Source organism: Talpa occidentalis, unplaced genomic scaffold, assembly GCF_014898055.3.
Source record: "Talpa occidentalis isolate TD23 unplaced genomic scaffold, MPIMG_talOcc4v2.1 talOcc4.6, whole genome shotgun sequence".
In the NCBI taxonomy this organism is placed as follows: domain Eukaryota; kingdom Metazoa; phylum Chordata; class Mammalia; order Eulipotyphla; family Talpidae; genus Talpa; species Talpa occidentalis.
The window spans coordinates 51850799-51867276 of NW_023604972.1; the positions used below are offsets into that span (position 1 = coordinate 51850799).

Below are 16478 nucleotides of genomic sequence, written 5' to 3' on the forward strand. Positions count from 1 at the left end.
AAAGATCAACAGCTGGGACTACATCAAATTAAAGAGCTTCTGTGCAGCAAGAGATAGTAACCAAAACAGAGAGACAACCCACTGATTGGGAGAAAAATTTTGCACACAACACTAATGATAAAGGACTGATCACAAAAGTCCACAAAGAGCTGACGAGACTCAACCAAAACAAAGTAAATAACCCAGTTAAAAAATGGACAGAATATGATCCAGCAATTCCACTCCTAGGTATTTACCCAAAGGACACAGAAACATCAATTCCAAAGAACACCTGCACCCCTATGTTTATAGCAGCACTATTTACAATAGCTAAGCTTTGGAAACAGCCCAAATGCCCAAAAATAGATGACTGGATCAAGAAGATGTGGTACATATACACCATGGAATATTACTCAGCATTCAAAAAGATAAACACATGCAATTTGCAGCAACATGGATGGCGCTGGAAGGGATCATGCTCAGCGAAATAAGCCAAAAAGAAAAAGAAAAATACCGGATGGTCTCACTCATAGCAGGAATCTAGAAAACTTAAATAAGGGACCAGGAAAATGAATAACTATAAGAAAGTGAAAATCAAAATCAACAAAAAACTATGAACCAGAGACACTTTTTGGGGGGTGGGGCTGGGAGGGGAGGGATTGGGGTCAGAATGGGGCATTTGCAATTGTATGGGGGAATATAAAAATAAAATTTATTATTAAAAAAAAATGGACAGAATAGCCAAAAAGAAACTTCTACAAAGAGGAAATGAAAATGGCCAACAGGCATATGAAAAAATGCTCAGCATCACTTGCAATCAGGGAAATGCAAATCAAAACTACAATGAGATACCATCTTATACCAGTAAGAATGGCACATATTAAAAAAACTAGCAACAACAAATGTTGGCGATGATGTGCAGAAAAAGGAACTCTCCTGCACTACTGGTGGAAGTGCAAACTGGTCCAACCACGATCAAAAGCTGTGTGGATGTTCCTCAACCTGCTAAAATGGAGCTTCCATATGATCCAGCAATTCCACTCCTAGGTATTTACCCAAAGGACACAGAAACATTAATTCAAAAGGGCACCTGCACCCTCATGTTTATAGCAGCACTATTTACAATAGCAAACTGTGGAAACAACCCAAATGCCCAAAAATAGATGACTGGATCAAGAAGATGTGGTACATATACACAATGGAATATTACTCAGCAATCAAAAAAGATAAACTCATGCAATTTGCAGCAACATAGATGGAGCTGGATGGGATCATGCTCAGTGAAATAAGCCAGAAAGAAAAAGAAAAATACCAGATGGTCTCACTCATAGCAGGAGTTTAGAAAAGCTAAATAAGGGACCAGGAAAAAACCCAATTATAATAAAGTAAAACTCAAAATCAACAAGCAACTATAAACCAGAGACCCACTATGTGGGGGAGGGGGAAGAGGGACTAGGATCAAAACAAGGTGGGGTGGGAATTTTATTGGACTATAACCAAGATGAAAATGCATACATTGTGTAGAAATGAAAAATGATGCAAAAAATGTATAAATTAAAAAAAAGTGGGGAGTATGGCGGTGGACTATGGGTGCTTGGTGGTAGGTGACAACACTTGAGGGGCATCCTATACTTACATAATATTATACTAACAACGAGGTACCTCAATTGGTTCATCTAAACTGTTCTCCCTTAGTAACTAAAGAATGTATTTATTCTTCAGATCTAATCACTAACTCCATGATGTTTTGCAGGCTACATTTGCTAATTTAACTCTAACTTCACTTGTACTTGCTGACAGGAAAAAAAGAGAAGTGATTAAAGGGATAATGATGAAGTATACATTAAATAAATGATTGATTCCTTTTTTTTTCTAGTAACCACACACCACATTGTTTTCTTGGATTAAAATAAACAAAAAAACAATAAACATCTAAAACATAACTCTTAAATCATGGGGTTTTACCTAAGCAAGAGATCACAAAGGAAATTGTATCCTTGCCATATCCGAAAATCATCCAAAAGTGTTTGGGAAACATCACTGGAATCTTTGAGGAAACAAGAAAGCCCAGCAAACATTTCAACAATTTCCAGAGGAGACAGGTCATCTGATTGCTGCATATTCTGAACACATGTAGATAAACATTCCTTTTCTGCAAGGATAAAGAATTAAATTAAATATGTAATATTTATGTCAACTGCTTAAGAAAAATTTCTACAACTGTTAACTGGTATTTAAAGAAACATTAACTATTAAATTTTAATGTAGCTGTAAAATATAACTAACATAAATGTTACACAAAAATTCTGGGAAAATTCTGCCGAGTAGTAACAAACATTAGAGAGTAATATGAAAAATATTGAAAAACAACTGACATTTATTATAGTTTTTACATCAGATTTACATTTTTTTATTGTTAAACAAAGTGATTGTCCACTACCAGATGATATTTAAAATTTTTATATTAAAATACAAATAGATGAGTAAAAGTTTAAATTAGAGTGAATATAGACCAATGAGATATAGAAAAGTGTCACAAAATAAAGTTTTTCAAATGACATGTACACTAGTTTTTACTAGTTTAAAACAGTTATAAACCAGTATTGACTTGGGGCACTTGAGACATTTCAAAGAAGACTTCCCTGTTCTTATCTCTAATGAAATTAATTTGCCTAAAGAAACCCAACCTCACTAAACAGAAATATGTTTTAACACAGGAAGGAAGATGCTTTTGTCGTAGATGTCAGTGACACTAACTCATAAAGTGTTGTAAGATAGTATTTCCTTAATTTTAAAACTACATGTTAAAAAATGTTTAATATAGGAATGGAGGCAAGAAAGGAGAAACATTTAATGAATAACTGATGTTAGGAAAATGAACAAATAGTTGTATTAAAATTATTTTGAAAGCTATTTAGGAATATACGTGTACACACGCATACACACATACACGTAAGTGAACTATATGAAATGCTAAAATTATCTTACTACTAATATTAACACAGATATTGAGTATTTGAATATCTATGGGTAAACTGCTATTCAGATATTTTAAAGGATAACTGATACATGTGATTTAAACAATGGATAATTTCTCTTTAGTGTTGTTAAAAATCCACTTAATCTTATTGATGCCACATTGGACATTAATAGCTGTCTATGATTTATCCTCCAAAAGACTATATGTGTGTGTGTTTGTGTGTGTGTATATAAAAACTATAGCATCTCATTGTTTTTCCAGTAAAAGAGGAAGAACAGGCTATGACGTAGAATTTACATGACGATTAAACATTTACACAACAGTCAAATCATTTATAACTCTTGTACGTATGTATCATATGAAATATGTAAGATTTTCTTACATTTGAAATGCCTCACAAAAATAAATGGTTTTGCTCTGCACATACAGTCTCAACTGGAAAGTTGAAAGAGAGAACCCTATCATCACATGAGGACAAGAAAGGCAGATAAAATTTAGAGCACCTAAAATGAATAGATAAGGAGATATTCACCATGGATATACTTCACCACATTGACACTGAGCCCGTGTCGGGATATCGTCATGAGGACTTCTCCAGCACTCTTCCTCCAAGGCAAGTTATAGGGGGGGCACCAAGAGGTTATTGCACTGAATAAAAGCTGGAGATCATCTTTTTGGGCCAGCTCCTCCGCTGGAGAAACAAAGCTGCAGAGTTTCACTAAGATCTAAAAAATAAGTAAATAAAGACAAAACAGATATGTGGGTAAATAAATGAATGGTTGGGGAAAGGAGGAGTCAGAAAAAGACTGGACCTGATAATTTTAAAACTCTGAAAATTTAGGGTCAGTACCGTGTGGTATCATTAAAGTCATAATGATGAGTGTCTGAATTTAAACTACATTAAAAATGACAGCTATAATTTAGAAGTGTGCTATGGTAAGAGAGGAAAGAAGTCCTACTTTTATCTACTATTTTCTTTTTAAATGATCTGTTTGCTGTCTTCTCTTTATGATGGTATTTTTGCATACCTAACCTTAAACAGAATAAATCAGCTGTAACTTTCAAGATCAACAATTCAGTTTTTTGATTTAGTTCTTAAATTCTTATCTTGCCAAAGTAAAATGTAATTTTCTTCTCTGAAAAGGACCACCTGAAGGAGATAAGTAAAAACAGGTCCTTAAAAAATGCAAATCAAAACTACAATGAGATATCACCTTATACCAATGAGAATGGCATATATTAAAAAAACTAGCAACAACGAATAGTGGCGAGGATGTGGAGACAAAAGAACTCCCCTGCACTGCTGGTGGGAATATGAATTGGTCCACCCACTATGGAAAGCTATGTGGGGGTTCCTCAAACCGCTAAAATGGAGCTTCCATACGATCCAGCAATTCTACTCCTAGGGATCTACCCAAAGGACATCAAAACATTAATTCAAAAGGATACCTGCCCCCTATGTTTACTGTAGCACTATTTACAATAGGTAAGCTATGGAAACAACCCAAATGCCCCAAAATAGATGCACTGTATCAAGAAGGTGTGGTATATAGACACAATGGAATATTACTCAGCAATCAATAAAAAATGAACTCATGCCATTCACAGCAACGTGGAAGGAGCTGGAAGGGATCATGTTCAGTGAAATAACCTAGAAAGAAAGAGAAAAAATACCACATGGTTCCACTTATAGGAGGAACATAGGGGATCCAAATAAGGGATGAGGGAAAAAAATGTAATTATAATAAAGTAAAAATCAAAATCAACAGGGAACTATAAGCCAGAGACATTCTGCAGGGGAGGAGGAGGGATATGAGCAACTCAGTGCTGGAAAGAGCACAAAGGACTGCAGTGATGGTGCACGGGTCAATTGGTGGTGGGAATTTCACAGGGACTATACCTGAGATGAGAAAGCATACATTGTATAAAAATGAAGAATGATGTAGAAAATATATAAAATAATAATAATTAAAAAAAAACAAACAAACAGGTCCTTAAAGGTTTTTCAAATTGTTTAAATTCTTATACAAGTAGAAGGGGATATCTGAGTAATAAATCATCTTAACTCAGAAGTATCTTTTAATTATGTCTAGTAGTCTAAAATATTTATCTTTCAGAGAAAATTAAAACCTTTGTAAACTCTGGAATGAGAACTTATTCCTTACCTATGATTTTCAAAATACACACTACAGAAGTGCTCACAGCACTAACAGCGGGCTCCTTCCGGAATTCAGCTATGGTTTCTCACCTCAATGCTTTTTTTCTTTCTAATCTCCATTCATTGTAATGAAAAATTTACTGTTCCTCTCTGTGCTAAATTTTCTCATCTAAATATTCAGAAAAAAAAAAGAGACTAAAAAGAAGCATAAGTATGAAATATTTCTATTCTTTTTTTAAAAAAAATATTTATTTATACAAATACTGGGTACAGTCAGAAGTACGGGAGGTTAAGAGAATTCACCAGAGCCAGAGTAGGGAGCAGAACAGGCAGAAGGACAGAAGTACACTGCTGAGGGGAACAGCAGGCGAGGCAGGAGAGGTCTGCGCTCCATGTGGGGCCCTCACCGATGGCCGGGGATTGAACGGGCGCTGCAGAGGCGGTGGGCAGCCCAGCGCTCAACTGCTGTGCCACCAGGGAAGGCCCTATTTCTATTCTCTTAAAAGTGCTTTGTGAAGTTTGAAATATTGTATATCTATGGGGAAACTGCTAAATAGAAAAAAGTATTAAACTATCAGATTTTGACTTACAGAATTCGATCTTGCTTTCTCTATTTCTTTCAATGCAAATATAAGCACTTTCTAAGTTATAGCTGCCAAATACAGTGGAAAGAAAGAAATAAGAGTTCAGAGAAACAATAAATACTTGTAAATCAGTAGGTACAACAGGTATCTCCCCCCACCAGATGCCTGGAAAAATTGTTGAATAATGTCTATTAGTACATGCAGTATGTGTCTATTTTCCCACATGTCATATGCAACAAAAAGAGATGACAAAAGGTAACTACTATAGCAAAAAAAGTATGCTCTGAAGGGTACACTGTGGATTTATTTCTTGTTGGTTATGATACTGTCTTTAAGTAACTGAAGTGTCAGATGTCATTTCTCTAATTTCTAATATAAAACAAACAAGAAAATATTTTTTCCAACTTAAATCGTCACTCTTAAAAACAAATTGCATTTAATTCATTCAGCTTGTTGACTCTTTAAATACTTGCATCTTCATCTTTAGAAGCAAAAGGAGTTTTACAAATAACCTAGTATAATCCTTTCATTTTACAGAGTAGAAAATTGAAGAATCTGTGTCTTACTCCTCTCTTGTCTTACAATCACTTCTATTTGTAAGGATTCTGTTACAAAGTCCAGTCAAGTGTGGCAGAGTAATAATTGGCTACATGAATGCAAAAAAAGAAAAAAAAAAAAAAGCCTACACAAAGCAGTTCCAACTGCTAAAGGTCCCAGGAAACCATCTGTCACATAATATAAACAACAGGGATTTCATCTATCATAGACACTATGTATTCTGAAAACATGAAATAAGCTGTTGCCATTGGTTTTTAGAGCAAATGATGACACCAGTGTCCAGTCTGTGAGAAGGTAAAACAAGGAAGAGAAGCACCAAAGGCAGAGCTGCCCTGGAGGCGGGAAAAGCAGGTCTTGGTCCCCCCACCAATGCGTTACCATGGTTATGGCCATGACCATCAGTTTCCCCTAATTGCAAATGGGGAGTTTCATTTGAATCTTTTAGGTCCTTTTAGCCTTCCTAGTCAATGATTCCTGTTGATTCCAATACACTATATATAATGAACCCCACATAGTTGAAAGCACCCACTGCTTTCAGACACATGTATTTTTTTTAAGTTTAGAAGAAATATTTGTTAAACATAAAATTCAGCTTCAACTAATTGCCTAGCTTCAACTCATTGCTTCAACTCATTAATCATTCTTTAGAAGAGCTTTAATGAAATAGGGGTATTAGATTAATCAGGAAAGACTAGCCTACCATACTCACCACAATGTATTAAAAAGCAGCTTTAATTCTTATGTGATTTCTTCTTTTATTCCCATTGCTTCTCTCATCCAATCTAGTTCAAGAATTAGATAACCCTGAGTTCTAATTCTATTTTTACCACTTCCTCATGTTATTATTTGTAGAAAAACAAAAGCTATGAAACTATGGAAATTATGAGATAATGGATATTAATTACTAGCACAAAAGTATCTCATAAATCATGTTCAAGAAATATCTGAATTAGTGATTTATGGATAATCCTTTTTCTTTGGTAAAACTGCTGTAGCCCCCCTTTGCCTGTCCTTTCACTTCTACGCACTACAAAGTCAAGTTGTTCCCTCCAGTAAAGATCCCAATAAGATGAGGTGCAGCCAGCCCCACCTTATCCACCTCATATACACAAACCACTGTCCTCTCTTCCTACACTCCTGACGATGGCAGTGTGGTGAAAGGAGCAGCAATTGCAAGCACATTTGCGTCATGTCTACTATGTCCTAAGACTACCATTGCTTTGTGTATTATTTCCTTCAATCCTCACAAAAACCCCTTAGGTAAGTATCATTATCTTCGTTTTAGAGGTGAGAAATCTAATCTTAGTCTATATAATTTCAGAGAACTGGTTTCAAACAGGCATGGGTTGTTTTTTTATTGAGGCGAAAACACAGAGCATAAAATTGACCATCTCACTCATTTTTAAGGATAGAGCACAGCAGTGTCACTCCCATGTACTCTTGTGCCACAGATTTCCAGAACATTTTCATGTTGCAGAACCAAAGTTTTACATCCACCAAACAATACCTCCTCTTTCTCTCTACCCCTTTGCCAGTAAAATGGCAACTACCAGTCTGCATTTTAAGAGTGTGACCACTTTAGATACATGTATGTGGAATCATGGGGTATTTGTCTTTTGTGCCAAACATGTTTTTTTTTTTTAATGTAAAGAGTGTAGTAATCAGTTTATTACACAGATTAATCATTCTTGAACATACAAGTTCCAGAGGAGTAATTGGGTCTTTAAATATGCACAAGTATTTCCATCAAATGAATTTTCATCCTTTTATCCAGACAGATGTAAGCAGTGAAAAACATAAGAAAAATAAGACTTATCAGCTATTTATTAACTGAGAAATCACATACAAACTGAAGAATATGGAAGAAAGAAAAAGGGGCTGAAAGGATGAAAGCTGAAGGGTAGGGAGATGTAAGAGAGTTGGGAACAAAGCCCAACCATCCTTTATGTACTAATAGCATCATTTCCATTTAAATGCTGACCAGTTAATATAACCCAGCAATTCCACTCCTAGGAATCTACCCAAAGGACACAAAAACATTAATGAAAAAGGATAACTGCACCCCTACGTATATTGCAGCACTAGTTACAATAGGTAAGATATGGAAACAACCCAAATGCCCAAAAATTGATGACTATATCAACAAGATGTGGTATAAACACACAATGGAATACTATTCAGCAATAAAAAAGATAAACTCATACTAGTCACAGCAACATGGATGGAGCTGGAAGGGATTTATGCTCAGTGAAATGAGCCAGAAGGAAAAAGAAAAATACTGGATGGTTTCACTTATAGAAGGAACATAGGGCAACCAAATAGGGGATCAGGAAAAATAATAATAATAACTAAAAAAAACAAATTAGCAGGCAACTATAAATCAGAGACATTCTGCAAGGGAGGGGCAAGGAAGGGATCAAAATAGGGGCGGGAAGAACACAGGAAGTATGGTGATGGTTCACAGGTGAATTGGTGGTGGTGTATATATACATATATATACATATATATGTACACACACACACACAGAGAACAAAAAATACTGACCAGTTAAACTTAGACCTTAAAAATACAGGATGTGGGTAGAGTTTATACTCTTGTTGGTCATAACTTTCACCTAAGACGTGGTAGGTTCTCAAATACATTGAATACACAAATAGCTTTGTGTTCCTCACCTTGTTTTTCATGACAGCTTTGAGTTTAAAAGGATTCCACTTAGTAAAAATCTCCCACAGAACAGTGGAGCACCATACCTGTCACCCCCTACCTTGCTGTTATCCAAATTTAAGTCAGTACATTTTTTTTTTAAAGATTTATTCATTCATGTATACAAAAACTAGGGCACAAGCCAGAGGTGCGGGGGGTGAGAGGATTCACCAGAGAGAGTGGGAAGCAGAACTGGCAGATCCACTGAAACACACTGCTTAGGGGAGGAGCGGGCGAGGCAGGAGTGGTCTGCTGCACCATGTGGGCCTCCCCACATCCGGCCAGGGATGGAACTCATGATGCAGTGGCTGGTGACAGCTTGATAGCGCTGCCCTTAACCCTGTGCCACCAGGGAAACCCAGTACAGACATTTTTTGTCTCACAACTATGTTATGCCTAGAGAACTGGCTTGCCATACACACACTTCTCTGCTAGCATGCAACATTGCTACAGCAGTACAGTATTTAGTTTGTTGTTCCAAGTTGCACAACATGCAGCACTGCTAATCAAGTGAACATGTGCACAGGGGAAGATGAGGTTGGCTCACAGAAAGCAGTCAAATGAAAATCAAAAGGACTCATTTGCAATGGTTAGCCAATAATTTCTTTAACTATATCACATACTTCTGAGTCCATTCCTGAGCTATTATATTTCACTTTTCTCTATATGTTTTGTAGATCTAAGCAATCTAAGGAACCTAAAGGATCATTTGTATTGGGATCACACATGGTGAACAGATGAACAAGAGAACTTTTGAAACAGACCACTGTGACTATAGATTATCAAGGCAAATGCTGCCATTACTGTTAAATTCTTACAAATGCAACCATAGGTGGTTTGAAGGGTTAGTAGGTTGGGAAATGAATTGTCAAGAAAAATAAACCACCCTGATAGGGACTGTCACTGGGTTACATTATTGTAGCTTGCCAATGGAACTTATCATGTCCAGCAGGACCTGCTGAATACTGTGCCGGTGGGGGGATGGGAAGGAGGCTCAGGTGTCCCATGCCAGGTAACTCAAACCCCTGTGGATTCTCTTTAGAGCCATCACGGGAGGCTGGTGGCTATGGAGGCAGGGAAGTGAGTGGAAGGGGAGAGGCAAGCTTGCCTCACCGATCTTGAGTCAACTAAAGAAGATTAGGAGTTCAAGAGCAATGGTCCAGTGCGATCCACTGAGGGTTACGATCCACTGAGCTCCTGAGCCAACCACAATGGTCACAACATCACTAGGTGGCAGCCTTTTTATGCACAGCCTGTGTGAGTTACTACCACCGTACTGCCTGCAAACATTTTTCTTAATATATTATTTCCATGGACAGACTGTGTCCTAAATGTTTGTAGTTTGCACATTTTAAAAATTTTCTCTCAAGAAAGGACATCATAAATGATCACAATATATCCAAACTATAGCTTTAAGCCCTAATGCTAATAATAGAATAATGGTAGCAGTAGGAAAGAAGGGTTTTATAGGCAGGGAACAGACAAGGTGGTTGCAGTCACAAAAATAAACCATCTTTTGTAAGTTAAAGATTTTTTAATCTAGGGACTTCTTGTACTTAAATAAAACAGAATTTCTTAACATTAGGATAAATGATATCCAAAACTGAATATGATTGCCAATAAGTTTCTCTTGCTTAGTTTATTTTGGAGATGTTATTTCTATATCAAAGGTACTAGTAGAACAATCTGTTCAGAGAAATAAACTTATTAATGCCTCCCTCAAATCTTTCTCAAAAGAAATGTACAAATTTGAAAAATGTGACAATAACATGAGATTAGGTCAGTTTATAATAAGCAGAATAAGGTACCATAGAAAACTGTAATAGGCAGAATATCTATTTAAGGAGTGCATCTGTTTCACTTTAAATAGAGTGGCATACATGGCCAGGTACATAGCACCTTACATACCTGTACAAAAACTTTCTGAAGTAGTCCACGACGTTCTGCTAGAGGTAGCTCATTCTGTGCACCTCCAGCTGCCTCAGGCACATGTGGAAGGTCAAAAAACAGATACAAACATTTAACCAGGGTGGAAGGCACTGACATCGTTGTCATGCAGTCCACGGTTTTCTGGAAAACAAACCAACAAATAAGTGGATTGATGAGACAAACAAACATAACTATAATTGATATAGCTAAATAAGCTCACAAATTTTAAGCTAGTCATTATTAGTTCACAAGTTTTAGGCCAGAAAAGATATATATATATCTCAAAATAACTTGTAAGTGCCTGAATTAAAAAATGGGGCCTCCCCTGGTGGTGCAGCAGTTGAGTGCTGGGCTGTGAAGCTGCCCTCAGCCTCTGCAGCACCGGCTCAATCCCCGGCGGGGGTCCTACATGGCGCACAGACCTCTCCTGCTGCACCCACTGCTCCCCTCAGCAGTGTATTTCGTCACGCTGCCTGTTCTGTTCCCTGCTCTGGCTCTGGTGAATTCTCTCACCCTCCCGTTATTCTGACTGTACCCAGTGCTTGTATAAATAAATAAAATCTTAAAAAGAAAAAAAAAATAATGACTGCTAAACACTCACTTCCAATATATACAAATTAGCAATAATCAAATATTGAGATTTGTTTGCTATTAATTAAGGGGCAGCAGTTTCAACAAACATAAACTTTACGACTTAGAGAAAAGGAATTTAACTGTGATCTTAAGCAAACTAATTTTGCTGGGCCTCACTCTCCTATAAAATTGATATAATGTTGCATACTTTTTATGGCTAATATGAAGGCTATATAACATGATAAAACCAAAGACATATTAAACACTAAATTATATATACGTAGTTACTTTATCATCACTTTCATTTCTACTGTAGTTCTTGGGGCTGAAAGGAGACTTGAGGGATATGGCCAGCAAAGACAGAAAAAAAAAAATCTGTTATTTTCAAAAGGAAGAAATTCCAGACATTCTTATAGTGAACATTTTCATATTGCTAAAAAAATATGACACAATAGGCCCTCCCCTGGTGGCGCAGGCGGTTGAGCAAAGCACTGTAAAGCTGTCCACAGCCTCTGTAGCGCAGGTTTGATCCCGGCCGGCCGGTGACAATCCCACATGGTGCAGCAGATCTCTCCTGTCTCACCTGCTGCTCCCCTCAGCAATGTATTTCAGTCAGTTTGCCTGTTCTGTTCCCCTCTCTGTCTCTGGTGAATTCTCTCACCCTCCCGCACATCTGGCCTATATGGTTCTTATATGCATGAATAAATAAATCTTTAAAAAAATATATGACATAATAATGCCAGAATTTGTCCATGATGCAGTACGGAATAAAGTTTTACCACAGTGCCAACACAGGTTGGTATCATATGTTGATTACTTATCAACTTTTTCATCAAACATTTACTGAAAGTCAGGTGCTGTGTTGGAGCTGGGCATGTTTGTTGCACCCTGCCCCTTCCTTTACAAATGAGAACTGAGGCGCATTCCTTACAAACCTCTGTCTGAGGTTAGAGAGCTGGCTAACCAGTTTACAGTGTATAAGTTCAGTGACCTATGTTGATGGTTTCTTATTTTAGTCTGACTTTTATTTTGCAGGCAATGGAGACTCAATGAAGTATTACAAACAAAGGAGTAATAGAACCAGATTTCAGATATTACCTGGTCATGGTATGGATCATAAATCAGATATAAATAACAGGAAGGCCAGGGTAATTAGGAAACTAATAGAGAAAACCACATGAGAGGATGGATGAGAACTAATGCAGTAGCAGGATGATGGAGAAGAGAGAGAGCTTAAAAAACAATCCCTCATAAGATCTGGCCCTTTATATTTCCAGGATCATTTCCTGCCTCTAATATTTAAAAAGCCTCTACTCTTCCCAGCTATAATTTATTGTTTCGAGCAAATTATTATTTCTAACATTCAGTTTAACTATCAGCTCATGTCTGAAACTTTAATTCCTTATCTTCTTACCTTCACTTATAAGATTTATACATATTTATATTTTCATAGTATTACATATACATTATGATTGCATTTTTTAGTATTATCTTTGTACATTTCATCTGACATCTACATGTTAATTTAGATAACCAAGTTTTAGTCATGTTTGTATCTCAATGCTGACAACAGAAAACGGTATGTAAGTAAAAGAGTCAGCTCAAACTAGAATACTGAATTTTCTTTAAAATACCTTTTTATCCCACCAGATAACTAGTTTTCTTTCCCATTAAGCAAGTGTATGATTTTTTCATTTTCATCTTAATTCTGATAGATTAAAAGTACAAATTGGTATCCAGAGTGGTAATTAGCAACATTTGTAATTTTTTAAGTGATTAGGAGTTTCTCCTGATTCTTATGTTTTTAAGGTAATCTATCTATTTGTACATGATCAAGTTAATTCCTATAATAACTTTCCACTGTATGTTAGGTATTATAATACAACACAGTCTCTGCTTACCCCTGAGAAAAAGAAATATAGCATCCACAAAAAATAGCAATAAAACTAGGAACTACTGCACTTAAAAAATAATACTTCAATTCAATTCTAAGTCAAGTCAAGCTTGGTATAATAATATAGAGGTCTGCATGCAAAAAAATAGTAATCAGAATTGGGGTTTTTAGAGTCATCTGGAATTATCACAGGTACATGGAAACAATGGTCTAGGTTTAGGGCTATCAGAAGGTTATGTAGGATAAATATTTCCATATGTTCATGACAGAAGGGTTTCCTAGGATGCAGGGCTTCTATAAAGTAGAAAATGTCAGGCAAATCACCCACCACTGGTTGATCTGATTCCTTTACCCATTAAATAAAAAAGAGAGAGTGAAACAGACCATTACTTTGGATAGTGTCTACTTTCAAAATACAGTTACTCAGAAATACACATTATTTCTGTTGTGCTGTCACTGTCATACATCATCACTTCTATAAAGACCATAATTAACTGATATGAAGTATTTGAAGGTCTATTACAGACATTCTCAATGTTGGTACTGATTTTGATAGGAATTATAATCTGGAATTTAGAAGGTTGAATAAGCTTCCTTCATCTCAAAAATATCACAGGCCAAAAATAGGTTTCACACAGCTCATAAATGAACACATCCAACATATACCATTATAGCTTTTTATGATCTCCAGAGTAAATCAAGTGGGAATGGAATACACATTATCCTGAGAATGGCAATATCCCCTTATTTTCCACAAAGATTGGCAACATCTTAAAAGTATTTTCTATGTAGCTGGAGCAGCTGAGATGTACTTTAGATGATTCCTCCCTAAGTGCAGGGCCATGCCTGATGGAGCCAGAGCTCCTTTACAGAGTCCACTTCCTCAGCCAGAAGGCTGTACAAATGGTGTCATGTCCTATGTGTGCTATGATGTGACCAAGATGGAAAAGAATGTTGTATGTTTTGCATGTCCTCATGTCTAAAATACATAAATCCTCCTCATAGAAATGTTGTGACAAGCATAAAATAGAAAAATTAGAATACAAAAATTATCATAAAATTTTATTTGGATATGTTGATAAATTTAACAACATCCCATGAGGGTAAAAAAGAAGAGGTTACATATCAAATATGAAAACAAAGAACTCACCTGACCAGAGGATGCTAACAAATTAATTGTAGTCAGAAGCATCCAACCTCTACTGGCTTCTTCACTCTGATTGATTTCCAGAAATTGGACTATGGCCCGACTTGCAGCCTCTATAAAACCAAGGGAAAGCTATTAGGTATGGAGGAAATTCTCACGTAAAGAAGTTTGTCCTTAAAACCTGCAAACAAATAATCATTTACTAGAGCACATACTTTATTCAGCACTACTATGTATCCTACAAAAATTATGTTAAAAAAGAGCAATGGCTTAATGGCAAACATAGGACGTTAGACTATATCATCCTATCAATACAGAAATGTCAAAGTCAACATATTTTAGGGAAAGATGTATCATGAACAAGTCAAAAACAAATGGAAGAGGTGAAATTTGAACCAAATCTGCCTGAAAAATACACAAATATATTTTTCTAGGCAGTGGGAGGGAGGAAAGGGAACAATGATTAGGAGCATAGTATTAAAACAAGTGTGGCTAGAAAAATGAATCTAATATGTACAGATCAATACAAAGAACTTAATAACACTGGATTAACAATCTAGAAGCACTTATGTTGAGAACTGAATCTAATGTCAACAGGAGCAGTGGAAAATTTACAACTATTTATGAAGAGAGAGAAATTAAGGGCTGTATTTGATCTTTTGGGTAAAAGGGAGCAAATTTCATTTCTTTGGCAAAGTAGATGATGAATGGATTATTCTAAGACTATCACATTAGTAGTGATATATATGACAAACTGGAAGGGAACAGAGACTAATGGCAGGGGACAGACTGGGAGGCTGGCTCGGTGATACACACCAGAGGTGACTGGAGCAGCTGACAGCAGAAACAGCAAAACAGTGAGTCATTCATACAACTGTAGCATTAAGTCTTTGAAAAGTCAATTTAGTTGATTATGGTTTTAGAAATAAGAGAAAATGGATAAACACCTAACTGTGCACTTACTTTTATCCGCACAATTAGTCAATTTTTGCATCACTCTATGAGATAAAGTTGCAAGAAAGTAAGTCCCATCTAATCATTCTGATTTAACCTGGTAAGTTACTACCTACATGTAACATATTTCATAAAGATGAAAATGCATACATTGTGAAAAAATGAAAAATGATGTAAAAAATGTATAAAATAAAAAAATACAGAATGTAGAACAGAATTTAGATTACTATGAAGACACTCTTTTTCATGTAAGACAATCAAAAGTTTTATTAAGCAAATGAATATTAAATGTCTTACACATGACACTGTGCTGAAATATTTCATTTTTATACACCTTCATTTGAGGGAACAAATATATAAAATCTTTTTTTTTTAGATTTATTTATTTATTTATACAAGCACTGGGTACAGTCAGAAGTGCGGGAGGGTGAGAGAATTCACCAGAGCCAGAGTGGGGAACAGAACAGGCAAAGTGACCAAATACACTGCTGAGGGGAGCAGCGGGCTCAGCAGGAGAGTTCTGTCGTGCCATGTGGGACCCTCGCCAGGGATCAAACCGGCACTGCAGAGGCTGCGGGCAAGCTTTGCAGCCCAGCACTCAACCACTGCGCCACCAGGGGAGGCCCTTATAAAATATCTTATTTTTACTGTCTTAAGTAAACAACAAGCACTGTTTTAAGTACTTGTAGATTTAGTTCGTCTTTTCAAGAATGGTCTGAGTTACTGGGCCTCCCAGGTGGCGCAGCGGTTGAGCGCTGGGTTGTGAAGCTGCCAGCAGCCTCTGCAGCACTGGTTGGATCCCCCCGGCTGCTCCCCGGCCACCGGAGGAGGGTCCCGCATGGCGCGCAGAACTCTCCTGCCGCCCGCTGCTCCCCTCAGCAGTGTACTTCGGTCCTTCTGCCTGCTCTGCTCCCGGCTCTGGCTCTGGTGAATTCTCTCACCCTCCCGCGCTTCTGACTGTACCCAGTGCTTGTATAAATAAATAAATAAATCTTAAAAAATAAAGTAAAAAACTAAAA

The 16478-nt window shown here is 36.7% G+C and overlaps 1 protein-coding gene and 1 pseudogene across 14 annotated transcripts in view; both read right to left on the reverse strand.

The window, feature by feature from the left end:
* The window catches only part of WDFY3 (WD repeat and FYVE domain containing 3), a 263597-nt gene that overhangs the window by 144858 nt on the left and 102261 nt on the right, over window positions 1–16478 (reverse strand). For all 14 annotated transcript variants that reach the window (XM_054687824.1, XM_054687825.1, XM_054687826.1 and 11 more), the window contains 4 exons: window positions 14509–14618; window positions 10871–11032; window positions 3492–3684; window positions 1945–2131 (listed from right to left, as the gene is read on the reverse strand). In XM_054687824.1, the coding sequence (XP_054543799.1) occupies window positions 1945–2131; window positions 3492–3684; window positions 10871–11032; window positions 14509–14618 (652 nt within the window). The remainder of the gene's footprint in view (window positions 1–1944; window positions 2132–3491; window positions 3685–10870; window positions 11033–14508; window positions 14619–16478) is intronic.
* Window positions 9435–10218, reverse strand: LOC119261312 (ubiquitin-conjugating enzyme E2 D2-like; annotated as a pseudogene).